This window comes from Falco naumanni, chromosome 5 (assembly GCF_017639655.2).
Source record: "Falco naumanni isolate bFalNau1 chromosome 5, bFalNau1.pat, whole genome shotgun sequence".
Lineage (NCBI taxonomy): Eukaryota > Metazoa > Chordata > Aves > Falconiformes > Falconidae > Falco > Falco naumanni.
Window position 1 is genome coordinate 38,463,365 of NC_054058.1, and position 23,489 is coordinate 38,486,853.

At 46.7% G+C, this 23,489-nt stretch overlaps 1 protein-coding gene across 1 annotated transcript; it reads right to left on the bottom strand.

Annotated features, from left to right (window-relative positions):
• Positions 1-541: 541 nt before the first annotated feature.
• On the bottom strand, positions 542-6,791 carry LOC121089540 (matrix Gla protein). The gene is made up of 5 exons (XM_040596844.1): positions 6,681-6,791; positions 3,836-3,988; positions 3,017-3,052; positions 1,785-1,860; positions 542-914 (listed from the first exon to the last, which is right to left on the bottom strand). Exons 2-5 carry the CDS (start codon positions 3,894-3,896, stop codon positions 779-781), a joined length of 309 nt encoding a protein of 102 aa, XP_040452778.1. The 5' UTR covers positions 3,897-3,988; positions 6,681-6,791; the 3' UTR covers positions 542-778.
• Positions 6,792-23,489: the final 16,698 nt, after the last annotated feature.

A 23,489-nucleotide genomic window follows, 5' to 3' on the forward strand; every position in this document is an offset into this window, starting at 1 on the left:
GGTTTCTGCAGCTTTCTAGCACTACCAGAATAATTCCAAGTGGAAGTAAAGGCATGAAAGGGGATTCCAAAAGAAAATATGAGTAAAGTCTGGACCACACACTCCTTTCCACAGCAGCACCCTATGTCAGGACCTGAGGGTAACTGGATAAACAAGATGCAATTTACAGGCTTTACCTGTCACTAACTCTTAGCCTAACTTTGTTTTTAAGATTAAACATACACCTTCTGAATTTTGTTTCCCCAACTGACGAAAGACAGTATAGATTACATTTTCAAAAAGTGCATCTCACTTTGCCTTTTGGACACCATGCCATTTTAAGATGTCTTAAGACTGGGAAATGAAATTTGCCATTGACCTTTAAAAGGACCACTTGTAGACCCTGGAACAAAAATATTGTAGATCCTTTCAAACTCATGTGATTGCAAGGTAGTGGCTTTTTTCTGTAATATGCACCAGAGTCTATGATAAACAAACAAACTGAGCTTCTTCATGGAATATAGCGCACACACACACCAAAATACTGTGACTCATGAGAAGATAGTATCAAACCAGCAATTTATTGTGTAGTAAATACCCACATCCTGAACTCTTTCTGATCTCTGCTACATCAGCTCAGGGCTAATTAACACAGTGTAGGAATCCATGGCTAGATGGGAGAGAAGCAGCGGGCAGGATAACATACAGGGACATGAGCAACTAAATATGTTTCAGAGCCATTGCATATTTTGGGAGGATGCTGTGGGCTCCAGGCCTCAGGCTGGGGACAGGTCATCCATTACTTAGTCCTCCTCCTCTCAAGATAGTGCCTGTAAGCAGAAGGATAGCCATGGAGAGAAGCAGGATCACAGGGGTAGTAGTCCTCACAGATCTCCCTCCGAAGTTCCTGTGGCGCCTTATTACGCTCCCTGATCCTGCAAAAATAGGAGAGGTAAGGAGTAAGCACTGTCATCTTAAATATCTGTCTACAGCCCTTTTCTGCCCCACAACCCCGCTCCAGGATTAAAGGTCCATCAACAGATTCCATCATCCAGCTACAAAGACCTTAGCATACCAGCTTCTGTGTTCACCGCACCCCTGGGAGCGATGTGGCTGCAGCAGGAATGTTTTGCCTCCTCACATAACCTTTTATTTCAGGGCTAAGTAGGGTGGTGGGGAAAGGGAGGTGGCTTGTGCCTCAATTTGAGGAAGAGTCCTTCCTCTGCAGTCCCCCCAGCCTGCTGCCTTCAGATCTTCTGCTCTTCCCCAAAGCCATGCATGGAACAAAGGCCTGAAGCAGCCTGCAAAGGGGCCACCCAGTACTGTGAAGGTTTGCCTTGACACCTCACTAAGACATGATTTCTGTGCTTCAGCCTTTATTTTCATAAGCCCTGCATAAGGCATGAAACCACCTATATCTGCATTTTATAGATGAGGCAAGTTGGCCCCCAGATGGCCCTACGATTTAGAAAAGGTCATGCAAACTCCACATGAGATCTGAGAACTAGATCAAGATCTTTAACAAAGCTTCCCACACTGATTCCTTCTCCTGTTGGTGTTTCCTTCAGACAAATTAAACAGAGCCTTCCCAGCACATGACATGTCCTCAAACACAAGGACTCGCTCTCTGCTGAGTTCTGACCTCTCCCAAGGTTGGGAACTTCACGGGCACCTCACATTGAATTGACAGAGGGGCTGAGGCTTCTCAGAAGTCACCGTGGCTTCCACCCCTGGTACTAGCCTGTGCTTGACAGGGAGACACCTCTCCCCACCCCTATCCTCAGTGTCCTGAGGCCATAACGTACCTCTCCTGAGAGATGGCTTGTAGTCTTGCATGAGCTTGTATGAAGTCATAGGCACTTCGCCTGTTGATGAAGGGTCCTGAGAAGGCAAGGCATTGTTCAGAGCAGATAGACACTTTTTCAAGGCCAGATTTCAACAAAAGCTAGCTTCCACATTTATAACCTACTTGCCCACCCTCCCATGTGCAGTGAAACCCAGGACCTTTTAATGCTTCCTGCTGCCCACCTTGCTGGTTCACACACAGGCTCTCCCTCTGGCTTGTGCAGCCTGTATGGAAGTGCACACGCTGCTCTCACTCTGCTGTTATTAAAGCCACCCGAGGAAAAGCTACTGTGATTTTTCTGCCACAGCCCTTCTGAGTGAGTGGAACTTTGCCAAGAGGTAGGTGCCAAGCTGTGCAAGACCATGGGATGTCTGGGCACACTCAGCAGAATTACCAGAATTGTGAAATTACAGGTAAAAACAAGAAGGGCCTCAGTAAATCTATCTGCCTCCAAGATTAGGCAGTCACTGAGCAGTCTGTGTGGCAGTTTTGGACTGAGGTGCCTGAAGGCCCCTTCCATCCTTTTTGAAAAACATCACAGTCCTATTGCAGAGTTCAGGAGTCTGTGGATGTCTTTGGTGTTAGATGGCCTGTGTGCCTTTGTTCTTCTGACTAGCTTCTTTGTGAAGTCCTTCTTCCAGGTGGTGTATTTTCTTTTTAGTTTTGATCCCTCTGTTCTCAAACCCCTCCAGGATATTACTTGTTCCAGAGTGAGACTCTCCACCCTCTCATGCTCTTCCTGTAACACTAACTCTCTCTTCCAGACAAAGGATCCCTTCTGCCCACACATCCCACCTGCTTCTTCCAAGGTGCTGAGAGTAAGGCTCTCCCTGTCCCTGGGGGAGAACAAATCATGTCACTGCCTTCTGCAGTACCTATTCCCATGCTCATCCCCAGGCTTTTTGAGCAATGTCTTTTTCTAGTATCACTTAACCTTTTTTAGGTGCACTTAGCAGGGATCTGAACTCTGTTTTCCAATTCTCGTTATATTCTTTGCAAAACAGTGTTATGCATTTGTGCCCAAACATGTGAAGTCTCTTTTTAACTCTCTTGCTTTTCATCCTGAAACGCCATCACCCAGTAAATTCAATTTCCCTGGACTGAATGGTTCTGCTTATTTAATCCCTACGGTACAAGAATATGATCTTGAGCACACTTCAAATTAAAGAAGATAGTAAAGCAGTCTCTTACTGAAATACTCATGGGATTCCATGCTCTCACGGGACTCTGGGGAAAGAAAGAGTGAAACATGGTAAGACACAGTATTGATGGGATTCAGAGTCTTTCACACACCACAGATCAATAGAACACTCACAAATCAGAGAAGCCACATTTTTAGGCACCTGTTTAAAAGGAAGAGAAAGGTATCAGTGGTGTGACGTTGAGGAGTTTCGAGTGTTCAGGAGTTTAGAATGGAGCTATCTGGTGCCTTAGGCAGAACTTCAAGGCTTGTGCTTGGTCTTCCAGTGTGTGATTCTCAAACATAGTTCCTCACCTTCATGTTCCTGACACCACAGTGGCTATGATACCTGCTTACCTTCAAAGCTTGCATGTGTTCTCAGGAAATGGGTTAGTACAATGAGATGTGCTTGACTCTTGCATGAAACAGTATCTTAATCCCATTAGTATGGAACCGTGTGCCTCACAGGAAAAGGGGGCTGATATTACAAAAGGAGAAGGAGAGATCTCCCCATTAACAAGGAAAAAAGTTAAGAATAAGAACTCTTATTGTAGTCCAGACAACAGAGGGACAAAAAGAAGAGCAGTCTGCAAGGTGAACTGGAATAGAAAGGAAGAGGTTGAAGCATCCTAGACCACAAGCCACAATACCTGGAACTGACATGTCTGGAGCAGGGCTAGGAGGATCTGACACAAGGGCAAGAAAGAAGGTAAGAGATCAAGTTAAGGAGAAAGAAGACACAAAGTTGAGTAGAAACCATCTGAACAGATCCAAAAATGTCTACAGGTTTATTGTAGTTATCACTCTACCCAGTAAAAAAGGTCACCTACCATAGCAAGTAGCAGCCATCACCAAGATAGCCAGGACCATAAGGATGATGAGAGTGCGCATTGTGCCAGTGCAGGGAGGAATTTCTCACTGTCTCTCTCACTGTGTCTTCCTTCCTCTCTTCCCACTGAGGGCAGCTGGAGATTCTGGGTTGCCTGCAAAATTAGCAGTGGAACACTTCTTATGAAAACAGAGCCAGGAGGGGGCCCACGAAGAGCCTGGGGAAGGCGATGGCTGGCTGGTATACACTCTTTATGGAGCCATTACAAAACATCCTCTGTTAGCAGATTGAATCAGGTTTCGGGAAGGAGAGGGCATGCCCCCTTCCTCTCCCAGTTCAGGGCTGGGGGCCACAATTCGCAGGCAAACATGTCACTAGCACTCCATGCTCAGAAAAGCTGGCTCTGCAAGTGGAAGGAATTTCAGGGGCTGCTGGGGGCCCGGAGGGAGAGGTGTGTGCTGATTTCAAATGTAAATGTTTGCCTTTCTAATTTTTCCTCTGATCTGCTTTCTTTGCCCTTGCCAACCTCTGTCTGGATACACCCAGGCCAAACCATTCTGGCTGTTTTGCCAATGGAGACATAGAGAATGAGGCTTCAAACACTCCCTCCCCACTTGGTCCCCCTCCTGCCAGTTGGCCCCTGCTGTGGTTCCAGCCTGTCAATTGTCAGAAGAGGAATCCAGCCCTACTGTCCCTTCCCCTTTCCTACTTTACTGCCTCAGGAGTGACAAGCAGTAACCTAGAAGGATCCCTTCTGCTGGAAGTATCATAATTTTTGCATTGAGATGACAGCAGCACCCAGAACTCTGTCTCTACATGCCCTCACTGTGGTCCTGACCCTATACTGTTCTTCCAGCCTAAGGGACAACATCTTGGTGAAGGCAGAGGTAACCATATCTCTCAGGACTGCTGCTCTCTGGTATAGCACTAACAGTCCTCATCCCACTGGGCAGTGAAGTCAGGTGTCAATGCAAGATTTTTCAGCTGGGATTAATCTCCCAGGCCAGCAGTCTCTGAAAGCATTACCTTGCCTTCTAGCACCTAAAGAGCTTGTCTGGGACTAATATCACGGACAGCAGCAATGGGCAAAACATGGGGTGTTCCCCTCTTCAGCTCTGTGGTACAGTAGGAGGGAGTGAAAGAAGAATGAAGGAGTTACAGAGATGGCCATGCATGCTGGGTGAAAAACAAAGGGGAGTAGTTTGCTAGAGGCAAGGCAGGGAGGGAAGGTGGATACCCAGTGCCTGCCAGCCCTCCCCCATGGCAGTGGTGGGTCTGGAACCATGTATATTGCCTGAGGATGAGCCAAGGGCACAGACATAAGCATTGTTATGTCTGATCCAAGCTGTGGTGACTGCTCGTTTTGTTCATGCTTACATGCAGGCATCAGGATTTCTCACTGACAAGGTGCAGACTGAGTGCACTCTGGGTGCAGGCCATTGCCCCCAAGCCGGTGTGGTGTTATCACTGCTGTCACCTGCAGAGGCCAGTCTGGGGAGGATGCTGCAGGTGACACAGCCAAGAACTACAGGAACAGCTAGCTGGAGCCTAGCACTTCCCCAATGGGGAGTGAAAGTTCAGTGGAGCAAAACTGCTCTGGGCTTTACAACTTACCCTTTCAATGCCAAACTTATGGCTCTTGCCTGAAGCCTTTGGTCACTGGGAGAGAAAATGAGCAGGGCCTTCAACTTCAGACCAAAAAGAAAGAATTGCTTTTCTTCCCCATTATCCTGCCCCACATGGAAAGCAGCTCAGTCCTGCACCATGTATGCCCCCCATACCATCCACATCCTGCCAGTTCAGTGCTCAGACTGAGATAAGTAGGAAAAATAGGTTGTGCTGGGGCAAAACCCAGAAGTCTACTATAGACACAAGGTCAGAGGAGAACTGAGACTTTTCTGCTGTCCCTCTGTGCCCTGCCACTCCGTCTCTTTAAGGGAATTCTCTGCTCTGGGATTGTTTGCATTCTTTAGAGCCCACGGTTTTGGAGTTCATGTTGAATGTGGATTTTATCTGCTTCCTGAATGTCTTGTACACTCTGGGAGTTTGTGGGATCTGCCAAGAAAGGGAGGCTTGAGGGAGAGGCTGGAGGAAAGGCCCCAGCAGGAAAGCAGTGGGATACAGAGAGGAGGATGTTGGGAGTACTTTGGAATGAAGGTGAGGCTGCTGAGTGGGAAACTCCAATGCACATTCCAGCCAAACCCTCTTTATTTACCTGTTTTCACTCAGGGCACAGCACAATGCTCCCTGGAATACTCTGCTCCCATTTCTGAGGGCTCTGATCCCAGGATGCCTGAGCATCCCCTGCCATCAACCACAGAAGAGCCACAAACACCACTTTAACCCAAATGTTTCATTTTTCACCACAGAGGCCATGCATTTTCCAAGGGATGAATGAACATGCTGACTACACAGCCCTATACCAACAAATCTCCTTTGGGGAACACTTTCCCTTTCAAAAGCACTTCTTTTCGCTCTTCCTGCACTCAATACTTCTCCAGCACATATCTCCCCTCCCCAGTATCATTGGGCTGTCCCCTGAGGTAACACACCATGAAGCATAGTGAGCCCACTCCCCCTGCTTTCTAGCAGCATCCCCTAGTTAGAAATTCAAAAAGAGAAGCTAAGATGAATCGCCTGCAAATTCCAGGGAAATATCCACAGTCCCCCAAATAAAGGGGAGATCAGAAAATCAGTCCTCTGACCTGTCTGCTGCTGGAGAGGAGAATCACAATAATTCACACGCCATAGCAACCACTCCTAACATTCTGCAGCTGTGAAGCACCGGCAAGATATTAATAATGAGCAGCCATCCAAGAAAAGCAAGGCAGTCCCTGCATACTCACTAAGCTGTCACTTCCCCGCCAGCCTGTAGCTCTTGCCTGAAGGGGCAGCTCTCCCAGCGTCCTGGACCCTGGACTGAAGAAGAGGGGCCCTTTATTTATTAGCCTCAATCAGTGACTCCTCCCCTCTTCTGTCTCCCACTCTTGATCCACCCCCAAGCTACCACCTTCTCTGCCAAAAACACCTTCTGCCCACAATCAGGAAACCAACAGTCACATTGAACTGAGCCAAGAGGGAGGGGAGAGAACCAGAACAGACACCAGGGGCTACTGGGGTCATCACCACATCCAGGCTGCCTTCCTGTGCCCAGAAGCAGGGAGTGGGCACAGGTCTGAGGACAAGCTTGAGTCTCGTTCCCTGCAGCAAGACACTTCTCCCTCCAAACCCTCCTTCCCTGGCTGTGCTCTAACTAGAGCTGCACTGCTGGCCAGGGCACCTTCTTCCATGGGGAGCAGGAGGCTAGGAGCCTTCTTCCATCTCCTTTCATGCTCCTTTTGCAACTGTCTGTTCCTCCCTCTTAATGGCAGGCTGAAAACTCACGTAACAAAAGAGTCTGCTTTTAGAGGCAGCTCTGAAACCTCCAAAAGTGACAAACCTTTTGTGGCAAAGAGCTGGCGTGCACAAACCCAAGCCCCTGAAAGGCGCCCTCACTGCTCAGATCAGACTCACAGCAGTGCTGGACAACGTGTCAGACAACCCAGGATATGTACTTGTGCTTGCCGGGCTGGGTTATTGGGCTTCTGGCCCTGCTTGCACCCGAGCCAAGAGCACAAGTGCACCATGCTGGGATGATGAACCCATGCAAGTAGCAACCTGCATCAGTGCTCCCTCACTTAGCAGAGAACTGTGCCCAGTGCATTCTTGGCATGGGTGCTGGCATAATGTCCCATCCTTCAGTAAGGGCAGGCAAAGCCTGATGGACTGAGCTCAGCAGGAGTGAGGTGGAAGGGATGACCAGCTGCAGAATCAGTGGCTCAGGACATTAAGTGAGAAAACCCATCACATCTATTCACTAACCAAACAACTGGTGAGTGTGGCTTGTCTGGTCTTAGGCTTACATCCTTGGTTGCAAAATGAAAATGATAGCATAACCATGGAGTTAAAGAACCACCAAATTATTGGGACAGAGGTGGGATTTGCTGTGCTTGTATAGGACACATTGTCACCTTAGAGCTGACATGCATTTTTTGATCTATGTACTTTTGCCTGGTTCCCAAAGAACAGTGAGGGGCTCCTGTCCAAGGGTGGGATCTTTAGCTCCTACAGTGCTTGATAAGTTTGGGCAAGTTCAGACTTATCTGTGGCAACAAGGTACCACATAGCACGTACCCTTGTACAAGCAGCTTTGGCCTTCAGAACCTGAGAACAGCAATCCTGAGCTTTCCTGAAGGTATAGGACACATGGTCATGAGCCACCTTTGAAAGTCAATACAAACAGGAGGATATTTCTTGCCCTCTTCTACCACCTTTCAGGGACAGCTGAATACTCAGCTCTGTGACATGCTGAACACTGAAAGAAATCAGGACTCGGAAGATCTGGTCACACTCATCTGTCTACATATTGGAAAAGCCTTGGCTCCTGTGCCATCTGGCAAGTTTTTGCTGAAGTTGGCGAAAATGGGCATTAAAGCCAAAATTGTGAGATGGTAAAGAACCAGACAAATGGGGCAGAAGCTTGAGCAGCGGAAAGGGGAAATGTTCAGAGATTACTAATTGAATTTCTCTTGGGACTAGCTTTACTGAATAATTCCATTAATGACTGGCTTAAAATGGGAATACTTGTGGAGGAAGTTTGTTTATAACACAAAGCATGAAAGCAACATCAGTGCAATGGAGGTCTGAGAGCTCATACAGGAGTAAAAAGATGACCTTGAAAGCTGGAGTAACAGAAACAGAGTAATATGCTATAGCATAAAGTCAAGGTCTTCCATGGGGATTAGCTGTAAGAATCCTTCTGTAAATTAAAAGCTTATAAACTGGAAGTAAACAGGGAACAAAAGTAACAACTGTGACCCAGAGGTGATCACAGAATACTGATTCTGAGATGTCTACTGAGAATGTGCCAGCAGAGATGGGTACCTGTTAGTGCCGCTGGATAAAGATACCAGTGGGACCTCAGCAGGAGTCCTCTGCGTGGCCCAGGTCACCCATGTTCATGGAAGAAGAATTCCTGTGGGAAGTGGTATAGGTGAGGACTAATAAGGCGAGGTGAGTTGCAGTCATCCCTGAAATGACAGATCTTCTTACCATAGACTGTGGGAGTCACCAAACCTCTCCTCCCCTGGGCTGTCCACAAGGCTTTTCCAGTAGACCAATGGACTGGCAATTAGGTGTTGTTTCCAGTACTCCTCCAGGGGCTGTTGCAGAGCCCACAGCTCTCATGTTTAGGAAAATTCTCATTTCTAGCCTCTTTAGGGTCTTAATCCATATCCATGTGTCCCCCACCAAGTGCCCAGCTCATGCTAGGAAGGTTTGAGCAGAGTCACTGAGCACTGCAGCAAGGGAATAGACCCTATCAGCTCTGTCACAGAGGAGGGTTTCCAAACCCAAGTTGTCCAGAGTATCAAGTAACTGGACTCACCAATTTGGACAGCCCTTTCCAAGCTTGCTCTTGTGTTTCAGGATGTAAGTTAGTCAACCACCACACGATCTGTGGCTTAGGAAGAGATTTCTCAACATGATAAACAAGTGCTTTTTGGAACAACTAGTTCTACAGCACATGAGAAAACAAGACTATTTTTATTTTTTCATTTAGTCCTAAGTAATACCTAGGAACTGATCCAAGAAGCAAGTATAATTGAGCCACTAAGTAGCAGTGTCCGAGTATCCATAATATGATTAAAGTCAACAACCTCATGGAATAAATCGTGCTGAAAAGCAGCATACTGACACTAAGCTTTAGAAAGCAAGATGTTTTTTAAACACAGGAGCTAGTCAAAAGACTGTGAAATAAAAATAAATGGAACACATTACAGACATTTAAAGAACTTTATATATATATATATATGAACATGTGTTAGCTCTGGCAGCAAACTCACGCAGCTACTCAAAATTAACCCTAAAACTAGTTCAATAGACAGTTCAACCTGGGAAAAACACAGATTTAAACATTTCAAAACTAGATTTAAAACGTTCCAAATATTAAAAGAAAGGGGGAGCACAGAAACAGGAGAAATCGAGTTTCACAACAATCAAACAATTTTTTCCCCCCAAAATAACTGAAATTATTAATTTCCATGTCATTGGTGGGGTGGTGAGAAGAGTAAATTTGTAACAAATAAGTGGCTCTTTTTCCCTAAAAATATTTAAGTGCATATCTTTGATATTTGTTTCCACCTTTCCCAAGAAGAATTTTGCCACCAGCATTACAGCTTTGTGCAAAAATAAGTTTCTAGTGCAAAACTACGCATTGGTTCTAATTGAAACTTCTTCTAACAAAGTGAATCCATGTATAGTCTTATGAGTATTGTAGAAACCATTCTCAGAAGATTACAGATAGTGTCCGTTTTCTGTGGCTGAGGAAGGTTCCCATGCCAGCTCGCAGCTATTTTCTTTCATGCTTCTTCCAGTGTTTTGGACCAGGGTGCATTTCAGAAACTCCCCTTTTCATCCTACACAATGAATTCCAATGACTTTCCCCTGCCCGTGGTTGTGGAACACACCTGCACATTCAGCCTGATGGGCATCACTCTGGGCTCTGGGATAACTCGTTGCTCTGTATCACAGTGCCAAGGAGCAGGAGTGAAATTAAACACCATCAAACGGTCCAGATCCTTCCTCCCTGACAAAAGCCAGATGGTGAGAGGATAATTCTTCTTCCACCTGCAGTATCCTACATAATTTGACCCCGTCTCCACGTTAGCCACGACCACAAGGAGAAGTTTCCAACTGGTAAACTGTGGGGTTTGTTTGGCTGGTTGATTGGTTGGTAGATTGGGGAGGGGTTTAGCCACTATATTCAGTTGGTGGTGGCAAATGTTTAACCTATTGAAATTCAGAGAACAGTGGTAAGATACAACCTCACAGTCATGGCCTATGGAGTTGTGATCCCTGATGTTATTCCTCGTAATAATCCATCAGACTTCAAAATGAAGTCCAGTGGCCTGGAAAAATCACAGTCTGGGTATAAATAAAGGAGCATTTGGGGTCAGCAGTACGGCTCAATAAGAACTCATTGCTCTCCATTTCTGCTTGCTGCAAAAAGCGAGCCTGGCTCAGTCCTTCAACTCCAGTACTCAGCACTCTTCTCCATGGGATATCATTGCATTACTTTAAAGCCTGACTCTCTCTAGCCAAGATTTCCTAGAACAGCTATGTTTGGCTGAAACAGTGAAAAAAAAGATTACTGGTAACGGGAAGTTCATGAGCACAGAAGACTAAAATTTCACAGATGACAAACCAAGGTTATTTAATTCACTGAATAAAGCAACCAAAGCATTCAGGGCTAAGACCTAACGGTCGCTTCATTTGGCTTCCCCTCCACCCACCCACACATGTCCACGTACACTGATCAGCCTAGTTCTGTTGCTGTCTGGGAAGGAAGGGAGAGGATAACGCTAATATTATTTGGATATTGAAAAAATTGGCAGAGGCTACTGTGTAGGGATTAAACGATCCATATAAGTAACTAGAATTGCTTGAACTTCAAGTATCCTATGAAAAATGAAGCAAGCAAAAAGTCTGAACTCTTACTATGAAAACAGCATGCTTCTGGGAAGCACTCTTATGGGAAAGTGGAGCAGAAATCTTTCTTCCTTTTCCACCCTCATGCCCCTCACTTCACCACGAGCACAAAAATGTCCTGACCTGATTCATTCTTTCGGGTCAGATAAGGTTTACCCGCCTTACTTCCTGTCCAGACAGGCAGAATGATTAGAAAGCAGCTGTGGTTTCACTCTTCTCATCCATCTGGTAAACAAAAAACAACAATAATGCCTCTTTTTTCAACAACAAACTTAGCTCCAAAACCTGCCAGTTCTTGTGAAGCCAAGATTGGAATGAAAGATTTCTGTTCTGTCTTGAACGCAGCAGGCCACTGAAATATTTACAAGCATCCCTGTAGCATTATATATGTTTCTTTGTTCTGTCTTGGATTCAGTATCTACAGTATCATAAATTTTGTGTTTATTAGGTAAATAACTTTTTCTGTGGCACACCAAGCCCCTGGTCTTGGCCTCTGTTTTCAATATTTGATAGAGTTCAAAGGAAGGCTAGAGGGTGGGGGAAAATGCATGATACCCAGCTAATTGTGAAATGCTGTTTGTAGCAAGAAGAAAGACATTCTTATTCCTTAAAGCACGAAATCTGATTACTCTTATCTTGCTGTGCATAACTACAAATTATATTAATGTTCCTAACATCACATGCTAGCCAAGTCATTTGACTTGATGACCTTCCTTAGTAATGAATTTCACAGGCTAATTATATGCTTTTTGGATACATGTTTATGGTTTATTTGTATTAAATTTGACAATTGGTTATTTTTGCTAAGAAATTTCATGTTCCCATAAAGCACAGGAGAATTTTTAAAGGAGAAGGAAAGATAAATCAGGTCATTTTTTATTGCTTTTCAATTAGTATTTCCTTCTTCCTAAAATGGCATTGAAGTTCAGAAGTCACCGCTTTACCAGGGATGTCTTTGTCATTAGTGGTCTTAATTTCCTTTAAATTATTAAAAAAACAATAAGAATAGTAAAAACGGAGAACAAAGAAGAGGTCAGGGTGTGGAAGCAATGGGAAGAAAGGCATAAGAAGGGCTACAAAAACAGCACATATTGATGGCACCTAGATTAGTAGATCATTAAAATCCCAAATATTGACACACCAATCCTCTGGACATCCAGACTGGGAAAAACAAAGCACAGTTTAAAACAAGATATGTCCTTTTTTTAGGACAGGCTTAATGAAAGGAAAAATTCAAACCACTAGAGATGATGGTGATAAATTAAAGAACAAGATTGAGAGATAAGATATCTAGATGAAAAGACAAAACACGATGAGGCCTAATGATCCTCAGATATGGGAAAAGATGGAGAGGCAAAAGATCATAGTCACTACCAGGTCCTGAAGGATGCAAAAGATGCATCTAAAATGAGCATATGGTGGTCAAACTAAGAGAAACCCAGGAGACATGATGAGGACTCCAGAGTCCATGCCTTGAAACTTTTATGTGATTGCAAGAAAACCAAATAGTAGGAACAAATGCATCTTGGTGCTTATGAATATGTGGTTATGAAAGTGTTAGTCTGAGTGAGTGAAACCAGTGTGGCTTACAATAAAATAACCTTCCTTTTCTGTAGTGTCTCACATTGACCTCCAATATTGCAACAGTATTTACTACAAAATGAAGTATCAAAAAGTAACATGAAGACATTGTGATGTCCTCAGAATGGAAAAGTCTTCATCCAAAACCATCTCACATCATTCTGCAGCTTGGGCAGTGGTCTGTGTGGTAAAAAACTTCTTTCAGAGCTCTTTCCACTTTGGCTCATGGTCCTCTTAGCTAGACTCTGGGAGAAAATGGATGGCACAGATGCACAAGAAAAAGAGCAAGGCAGTAGTGCTTCAGGCATGAGGTGACATTCTTGGATTCATAGAATCATAGCATGGTTTAGGTTGGAAGGGGCCTGAAAGGTCATCTAGTTCCAGCCCCCCCACCATGGGCAGGAACACCTTTCACTAGACCAGGTTGCTCAAAGCCCCATCCAACCCAGCCTCAACATCCTCCCTCACTTGGCTTGGTCAGCGTTGGTTGGGATCTGCTGTGCTGAAACTATCTGCCCTTTTATATCTCCACACATGACAAAGGATGGCATTTTAAGACTCAATACAGGTGCCAAAAGTCACATAAAATCACACATATGACTTATAGCATATATCAGTCCTAGAAGTTGCATAGAGGTTTTTTCCATAGCCGGGCTTTTCTTTAAAGACTCCTGCCAGCAAAGACACTTTTGTCCTTCCTGGGCTTTAATTGATGTTTTTTCCCTCTCTGTTTTAGTGACAGGATCTGTTTACAATACTGCCTGGCACCAATTGGGCTGTATTATTTGAGACTTCTCACTTCTCCCACCTACAGCCATGCCTGCACTGGAAAATATTGTTGTACATTTATCAGCAAAAAACACTTCACAAGTCCCATGTTGGGTATACAAGCATTTACAAACCTGCTGGCTGGCTAAGTGTAAGATTAATGAGGACATTTTTTAATACATTTTCCCAAGCAGACGTAGTATGAGAATCTCTGCTGTGCATATGTTATTTACCAAACATCTGTACACATCTGTAGAACAAACCTTCCCCTATGTTACTTGGCCTACCATCTGCCTGTCACTTCAGCTATTTGAGGTAGGCATCTGTCTTTCTAGATGGTCATTTACTAGTGAACCTACTGAAGGCCGCAAGCTTGGGGCTTGGTGATGACAGATGATGTACAGGCATCCCAAGTTCAACCTTTTTTCAGACCCTGGAGCTCTTCTGCATTATCTGATCTCTCTGGCCCACTCTGCACTATCGCTCTAATGATAATCTGTTGCTGACCTCCAGCAACCATTGCAGACACCAGGCTGCTAAACAGAAATCTGCTGTCATTATGCCTTAGCTGGGGAGATAATGAGATAATAAGAAGATAAGAAAATAATTTATCACTGTGGGCTTGCGCTTCCAGAGAGAGGCACCATCGGTAAAATAGCAGCGGGAATGTTACAAGGAGCTCTTTACGCCCAGTGAAGAGAGAAATCTGCCAGACTGGAGTGACAGCTGAGAGCTTGGCTTTAGCTCCTTCCCTCCTGCCTGAAAGCAAGCACTTGAGATCGCTTTGGTCAGGTTTCTGCCTCCTCCGGGCAGAGGGGACTTAGCCCTGAGGCACAAAGCTGACTTTAAGCTGCTGCTGAGCAAAGGGCTTCTGCTGGGTTGCTGCTAAGGCTGTTTCCTGCCCGGTGGCTGCTGTCCTTCATTCCTGCAGCCTTCTGAATCATGTGAGCTCCCTGAAAAGATGTTGGGCTGCGAGAAGGGTTTCTTCTGTGCTGCTGTCCTGCAGCTGGCTACTGCGGTAACATGAAACCTCAACACCTCAGCCAATGTTCAGCAGTTGCAGTGGAGAAAACTGGCTCAGAAAGCAAGAGAAAAGGGCCCAGGGGCTTTCTTGATAGCCACAGGTTGAGATGACCAGCATAAGCTAACTCACATATATGTGTCTGAACTTTATTTCAGCAGGCTTTGATTTTGTTGGGAAATTAAGTTGCTAAATAGGAGTGAAGTAACAATACACCCTTGTGGGCCTGAACAGGTAGCAGAAGATGTGAATTCCAGTTAACTAGATTAAATCCCCATACCAGGGTGTCCAAGGTATCAGCGGGAAAGGAGCCGCAAGCAGGACGCTGAGGGCTGCATACAGCAGCAGGGCTTTTCCCCAAGCTAGGGGCAGCTGCATTCCCAGCGTGGAAGAAGGACAAACCTGTCAGTCACCATGTGTTTACAGCAAATACAAAACAAAGTGAATGTCCACATCAGCAGCTCTGGGTGAGGTGAGGATGCTAATACCAGCCACAGGGGTCAGCTTGCCCTCCCCAGCCTGCAGAAAAGATGGGCTCATGACCTGCCTTCAGCTGTAGGGTGTGAGGGGGCCTGCCCCACCTGCCACATTGCCGGTGCTCTGAGCTCCCCGCTACTGCTCACTTAAGCACCGCAGCTTCTCCCACAATAGCTGCATGTTTATGTGTCCTCCTGAGCGTCCATTTCTTTTACCTGACCTGCCTTGCTGTCCAGAAACTGAATCAAAAGGCAGAGGGACAGCCAGGGCACACCTCCAGCCCTTTTCTGTCTTTAGGGCTGCTGATGATCATGGTGATGTTGAGCCTGTGACTTGTGCTGGCTCCAGGACTGGGCTCCCAACACTGCAGGGAGATGCAGTGTAATGCAGGAACAGCAGCCCTGGGCAGGAGAGGTGTCAGGCTCCTCGCTCTGCACCTGCTCACCATGCTCCAGCCATGGGGCTGAACAACAGCAGCTATAAACCACAGTCCACAGCCAGTCTCAGCTCCCCCTGTCCCACTCTGCTTTCTCTCCTCTCCATCCTTGCCCCAGTTGGCCAGTGGGATACACTATGGCAGCAGCCCCAGCCCCTTCTCCAGGCTGTCTGTCCCCTCCATCACAGATACGGCACTGCCACCTCCCACCTGCTCCAAGCCCTGTTCTGCCCTGGAGAAAAGCCTGCAGGAGGATGCCATGGCCAGGGGAGTGTAATGGAGAGGGGCCCCAGTTGCTGGGGAGGGGGGCAGGGGAACATCCACAACCAAGCCCAAATGACAGAGCAAAGCAGTTGCCAATAGCAGCTGCACAACCAACCAGCAATCAAACATAGGTCTTGATACCCTGGGGCCCATCTCAGGACTTTGGCACCTCTGCTCTCCATTTGGGAGCGCTTTTGGGGCAGATAACCATGTAATTCCTCTCAGCCCCCTCCTCCTTGCTCTTTTTTGCTGCTTTTGTCAGTGACCTGGGGAACAGGGTCCCTGGAAATTCACTAAGTGGGTTGTGGGGCTGGGGGAAAAGCAAAGGAAGGTGCTCGTCTGGAAATGGAGCCCCCTCCCACACACACCACCCATCCGTGTCATGTTTGTCTGTCACAGGGAAATTCACAGAGACAGATCTAATATATCAAACACAAACAAACCAGCACCAAGCCTTTGGCTGATCATCACAGCTAGAAATAGAAGCCAACCACTCTGCAGGGGCTTTAGGTCTGCATGCTGCGTGGATTCCCAGCACAAGGACAGGCATTCAGCTAACCCCAGCCCAAATCAAAGCAAACACTCCTGCCTGGATTTTCAAGAAGGGGGCACAGAGGTGAGTTGGAGAATGTTGATGCCATTCAAGGCAATAGGCAAGGAGCAGCTCCCAAGCAGCTCATCTTGGGGGGCTTGAGGGTCCCAGCAAGGATGTGAGGGCATGTTACGAGCAAGACCACAGAACCCCTGGCATAGCAAACCTAATGATGTAGCTTTTGGGACTTCCCTCCTCTGCCCAACACCTAGTCTTGCAAAACCAGTGGCACCATAATACCTTAGAGACCACTGCCCTGCTGTCAGGTGTGTCTGAGCATTTGGAAGGTGGGATAGGACAAGCAGACACACAAACCATGTAATTTCCGTAGGAACTGCCACAGAAATAATCCAGTCCTACCATGTGAAATGCTGGTAAAGCAGTGTCTTAGGTTCTAAATGTCCTGGATATAGTTATCTTTGCTATTAAAAGAAGGAGAGTTCATTGTCCTAGATCACAGAGCCAGACCTGCCAAGCAAGGCTCCACTGAAATTTCACTTGCAGGACTCAGAGCCCAAACAGAAGTCTTGGGGTGAACAGGGCCCCCAGGGCAAGGTAGTTAATCTATTCCTTCTTGTTGCTAAAGGCTTGCTTCATCACCACTCTGATGGAGGGTGCCTGGTGGGTTCTCTTTGTTCTCCCTTTGCACGGGGTATTTGTTCTTTATAAAAGCAGGCATCTTCCCTTGGGAGCAGCAGGGTTATGTTTGGGATAGAACTGCCTCCAAAGCATGGGGTGGGCAAAAATAAATAAAATCATAGCAAGGGTCAGAGGGCCTGTCACTTACACAGAAACAGGGAACCAGCAGAGAGGAAGAGAGTGTAGTTAGAGCCAGCACCGTCCTGAAGTCTGAGAAGTGTCATGTGGAGTGGTTTGTACCCTTGAAAGTCTCAATGCTGCTGAACAGACAGCAAGGCAGAAAGAGAAGACTCTGTTTTGGGATACCGAGGACAACCCTAGCGAGATGATTCTTAGATCACCCTACTCCTGGCTGCTTGTCTGTGGAAGGATTGCATCCTTCCGGAGTGCTGTACAGCTCTGTGTGAGTTAACCAGTCACAGCAGAGAACCAAAGATGTGCTGTTTCCATGCTAGGGAACTGCATGACAGAAGACTTCGGAAGACCCATTAATTGTGCCAGCATCCAGACTCCTGGATGACAGGATGGATCTGTGTAAAAAAGGCTGATGACCATTTAAAGATGGTTGATCCTTTGATAATAAGCATCGCTATCTCAGTTATAGCATCAGAAATAGCCTTTCACTTTAACAATCCCTGCCTTTCTGCTACTGTCTTGCCAAGACTAAAATGTACCAAGCAGGGGCTCATTCACATTTTCCTCTCACCTGCCATAGATATTTTTTTTTAATATGCAAAGATATCTTCTTAATATCTTAAGAATAAAGTATTTTAAACAGAATAATTTTTACATATTCAGCAATTATTTAAAATTATATTAAAATATTGAATAGGCAAATACAAAATATTTTCTTTACTGACAGAACCTTAAGAGGGGAGAAAGCCTGAAAACATTGCTACAAGATGGAGTCTGAAATCCAGGATGCCCAGGGATCCGAGAGAGCACTGCAACTGCATTGGGAAAGCCACATGGCAAGGGAGCACATTCCCCACTGGCTCACACAGGGATAAGATAGCTGCTTCAGGAGGAAAGCTCTCACTGGCAAGGAGTGAGAGATTGAGTGAAAGCAGTGATCCAGATCCGTTCAGCTTCAGCTGTGCCAAGCTAGAGCAACCAAACAAGGCAGCCCTTGATTCATGGCCAAAGATTGCCATTTTGACTTAAGAAAGTAGCCATCGGGAGTCACAGGGAGATGGAGGGTGAAGAGAAACTGGCCATATGGCTAAGGCTCAGGAAATCTGGATACAGGAGATCTGGATTCTCTCTCCAGCTCTGCCCACTGGCCTCCTCAACAATCTGGGATAAGTTACTGTCTTTCTCTTCTGTTTCTCAGCCAAAGAACAGAAATAATCGGCCAAGAAAAATAAAAGTCTTGATCACAAAGGGAAGTCATGAAATAGCCTCGGGTCAACACCCACACTGAATTCCAAAATGCCAAAGAATACTCAGAGCACAACAGATTTATACTGAAAGTATCACGTCTGTATTTTAAAACAGAATATTGTGGTCATACAGCCCTGTATTATTCAGTGGATAAGAAAACAGATGAACGGTTTTTCTGGAGGTGATTATTCCATTGATTTCAGTGAGTAATAGCAACAAAACAAAAAACAGGAAAACTGCAAGATCCCATCCTTCTTTCCTGATAGCTGATTATCAGATCCAAGGATGTGGCATTTCCCTCTAGCTGCCCACACAGACCAAAGAACTATACTGCACCAATGTTAACTATGTCTTCTGGTACCTATGGAAGTAATGATGTGCTTCTCAGTCCTGTCTGAGAAAGTTACAGAAAACAATACTACCAACACCCCAGCTACCAGATAAAAGGCAAGAAATAATGATGGTGATAAAAGCATTGTACAGCCATGTGACATGAGTGGCATTGACTCACACAAAGCCCCTAACAAGAGGATGAAATGTGAACTCTGGCCTAGGAAAAGAGAGAGGTGGGAGACATGAAGGGTATATAATACTCGTAACACAGGGATAAGGAGGAACTTGGAGTGCACACAGAGCCCATGTGTTTAGGCTGGAAAGTGGATGGGTCTGGCTTTTCACCATGTTCATGGACAGGGTGGGGCTCCAGGGGCTGCTGTGATGCACGGAGGATTCAAAGGCTTGAACCCTGGTGAGCATAAGGAGAGAGGGACACAGTGCTGGCTACAGCCATGATACAGAAGGCAACTCTGCACAGCTGCCACATGTGGAGGCTTAGAGCAGGCAGGGAGGCCGTTATCTATTGGCCTTTCCTCTAATCCAGAGAAATGTACTGCTTTGCAGGTCATGGGACTAGCCTGCCTGCCTGGATTTGTAGGTACATTAGCAGAGAAGGGTGAAATTCAAAGGGGAGAACAAGTACTTTCTTCTTCAGTGTGCATCTTGTGGCTTTGTAGGTTTTTCCATTGAGAATATTCCTCTGAAGTTTCCTTAGTGACTAAGCCAAAATGAGTCAAAGAAGTACTTGATTCACAGCCTCAGAAAAAACACTGCTATGTTCTCCTCTCCATCATTATCAGTTCCCAGAGGTACCCACTCAGCACCTTTCCTCACTGACCCTTGCCTGTCCCTGACCACATTACCCCTTGGGCAAGCACTTTCTTTTTCTAAGACCAGCCTCTGGCTCATCTTTGCCCTGCTCTTTCATGGTCCTGCAAACCACTTCCCCAACTGCATCCTTCAGACAATATTTCCCCCTCCTGTATCAACTGCCCCCACCTCTTTGCTGGCCCATGGGCTGCCATTAGTGGTACTGAGAGGAAGCCATCCTGTGTGGAGCTGCAGAATGACTAAGCCCTGCAGTCCTTCCATCTGCAAAAGAGTGTTGGCTTCTACTGTTGCTGCCCAGATTTATTGGTTCAGCTTCCTTCCAGATGAACAGAGGCATCAGCCAGCCATGCCCTTCCTCCTTTTATTATAAGGAGGACAAGGGTTCCTACAATATCTTACACTAAATCTTTGCTATGTCCTCCCCCTTCTGGGAACTCAGGCCCAGCTCAGTGATGGACTTCTGTGCATGAGATCAGATCTGACTTGAGCACCATGAAGTTCATCCTGTGACAGCTATTCTAGTATATAACAGAGAGAGTTTTAAAATTTTTATTCAAAGTTGGCAGGGCCCTGGTGCCTAGCACGGTCCCTTGAAGAAAAGTAGGAGGTTCAGTCCTGCCTGGGGAGCAAGCCAGGCAACCTTGCTGTGCTGGTGGTGGTCCTCTGTGTGTATAAGGCACTGGGGTCGCATGCCCTGGAAGGTGTCTCTTCCCTTCATTCTGTCAGTCAGAGGCCTCTCAGCATCTCCCAGCCACTGCCAAGAGCAGGATCACTGCTGACCAAGCAGATTCAGATGCAGAAACCAGAGCCTGCTCCTCTTCTTCAGGGCAGATGCAAAGGTTGTTCTGTTCCTTCTCCTGCCAGCCAGACTCCCTGCAGCTCAGCAGACACTCATGGCCAGACCCAGCACTCCATGAGCAGGGGGACTGCAGCAACAAAGCTGAGGCACAGAGATGTTCATATTGAAAGTCTTGGCTCAACCTGCAGCAGACAAGGGCTTGTTCAGAGGTCTAATTCCCTTGCATTCAGCAATGCTCAAAACTTCGGTTTGGGGCCACGCTACACAAAAGGCAGAAAAAAATTTCTGTGCTGAAGGACACAAGTGAGTAGAAATAGCAGTCCCAACAGTTGAGGCACTGCATGTATCCTGTTGAACACTCTCTTTCCCAAACAGCCTTGTTCAACTAATATTCAGCATGATTTACATGAAGATGGCACTGTATCAGCTGCTGGAAAGAGGAGGATAAAAGCAACAGAGAGCTGAACCTTGCTCTGTGGGCCTCAGGACAAAAGAGCAGAAACTCAGCACCAGCTCTTCTCTCAGACCTCTTGCTGCCTGGTGACATCCCTGACCCAGAGTCAGACTCCTAAGGAATGTGCGAATCCAGGAGATTTCTGATGAAAGCTGAATACTGCATGGAGTAACACCCTGCCAACCAGTAGGAAATGCTGAGAAGAGGGCTGTAACATAAACCTGTGCATCTCCAGGCACTTGGAAGTACCAAAGGAAAGTGCCCAAGAGAGTTGAATGATGCCACTAGGACCTGGCAGCTGGTTTCTACCTGGGGAGGATATGTGGGGAGCACTCCTGAGACCCAGCCCTCACCTCTAAGTTACATTTGCCTATTACATGCCACACACAACAGTTCAGGGGGATAAAATACAAAAATGTTAGTCCCCTTGCCAAACCTCCAGTTCTTTCTAATATTCTGCTCTTAGAGATGTTCAAATTCTTTCTTACCAAAGATGAATGTGAAGTTGCATCTTCCACAGTGCACCCAGTTCCATGCTCCCTGGGGTAAGGATGGCAGCTCTTGCATGCCTCCACAGCTTCGCTTTGCTGTCAGGCAGGCTTGCCTGCTATCTTAGCTGGTTTGAATGTCCCTTGAGTCCAGGCACTGCTGCAGAGCCACGGCTCCCACAGCAGAGTATCTCCACAACACTGAGGGGAAAGGGAACCCCCCCACACACACACACACATCCTGCCCTCTGTCAGTTTGTATCTAGCGCTTCCTACTCTTGAAAACCAATCCAGCCTCCCCAGCCAGCTCCAGACATCTGGGCCAAGCATGTCACAAATTTGAGTCAGAGATAACACAATGGGGACAAAACCCAAACTAAAACAACAAAGAGATTGCCCCTCCACAAGATTCTGCCTCCCATTTCTACCTCGGATGCCCCATCGCAGTGGCTGAGCCCACCAAAGCTCCGTTGCAGAAGCTTCTGAGCACAGGGATTAAGGCAGATCCCCTGGCTCTACGCCCACCACTGCCTGTGCCCAGGGCATCCTGAGTGCAGCGCTCCGGGGCTGTCTGTGCTGTGCAAGTCCCAAAGAGCACTGCAGAGCAGTTGAGGAGGAGGAGGCTTTTCCTGTGGCTGCCTTGTGGCTCCCAATGTTGTTAGTTAGGTGCAGAGCTCTGGTAGGTGCAAAGGGTATTAAACTCCCCAGTGTACATAATGAAGCTCCTGAAAAGCTGTCCCTATAATTAGCTGTGTACACAGTGAACACAGTCACTGGGGACATTGCTTTTGCTCCCAGGCTTGTTTGCAGAACCAGAGCTTCATTCATGTCCTGTTTTGTTTCCCTTCAGCACTGAGGCAGAGTCACGTCGCTGTGCCCAATTCCTGCAGCTGTTGTGTCTGCACAGGGCCAAGACATGAACCTCAGACGCCCACGCAGCAGGCCAGTTCCCCCCACTCTGTTTGGTATGGACCACAAAGGTGTCTGATGCTGGAAACATCTACAACACCAAGGCTCCTCACAGATGTCTCTGCAGAAGACTTTCTCACTTTACCTAATTGCAGAGAAAGCAGTACAACCCTTCCTAGGGAGGAACAAGCTATAGCCATAACAAGGAGCAATTTTCCCATAGAGGAAATGCAAGCAGAGCCCTTGCTAGGAGACAGAGTCCTACGTGTTCTAGGACTGGTAATAAAATCAGGTGTTCAAAACCATCACACACCACTGACATGGGGATGTTGGAAGGCAGGTATGAGTTTGCTCTGCCTGGACTCTGGGCCAGTGTGAGGTAAGCCATCTCTGATCCTCAAAGCTGTAGTGTGTGACAGAGTCTTGGATGAGACCCTGTGGCTCCCCAGTGCTTTGGAGGGGCTGAGCCCTGTACTTAGGCCTTCACACAGTCCTAGGGTCAGATACAACTGATCCTTCCTCCACCATGCCCCTCACACAGGGCACACACAGGCCTAGCAAGCCTCATGCTTTACTCAGGGAACTCCAGCACCAAAGTCGAGGCTTCATACTCGCCCTTCCAGTTCAGCACTGCAACCTCTGCCCACCCCAAGGGCTGAGCCACCAGCCAAAAGCAGCGAGACGTTCTGACACCTTAGACTCTTCCTGGGGCTCAGCCTCCTGCCCTCAGCCTGACTGGTTTGCTGTGGCTTTTGCACACTGAAGAAGGGCTTTCATGTACTTCTGCACCCTTCTTCAAGGCGCAAAAGCCACAGGAGCATCCAACAGGATCCAGGCATACAAATTGCCACTAGACACATGCTCATTCAAGAGGTCATCTAGGGCAGAGAGTTCTCTTCCCTGGCCCTACTGATGGTGAGGGCACGCTTTGCTCTGCTCACCAACAGCATCTCCTGGGTGAGCTCACTGAGCAGGAGAGAGGCTGCAGCACAGCTGTGTGATGCTACAGGCAAGACCCTCCATGCCAAGAAATGCCGCTGAGAAGCAGTCTTCACTTGCAGCTCCACGACTAGCCTGTAAATCCAACGCATGAAAACCAGTGACAGGTATGTGACCCACCCTGAACAGTCTTATGCTTCAGAGAAAAAGA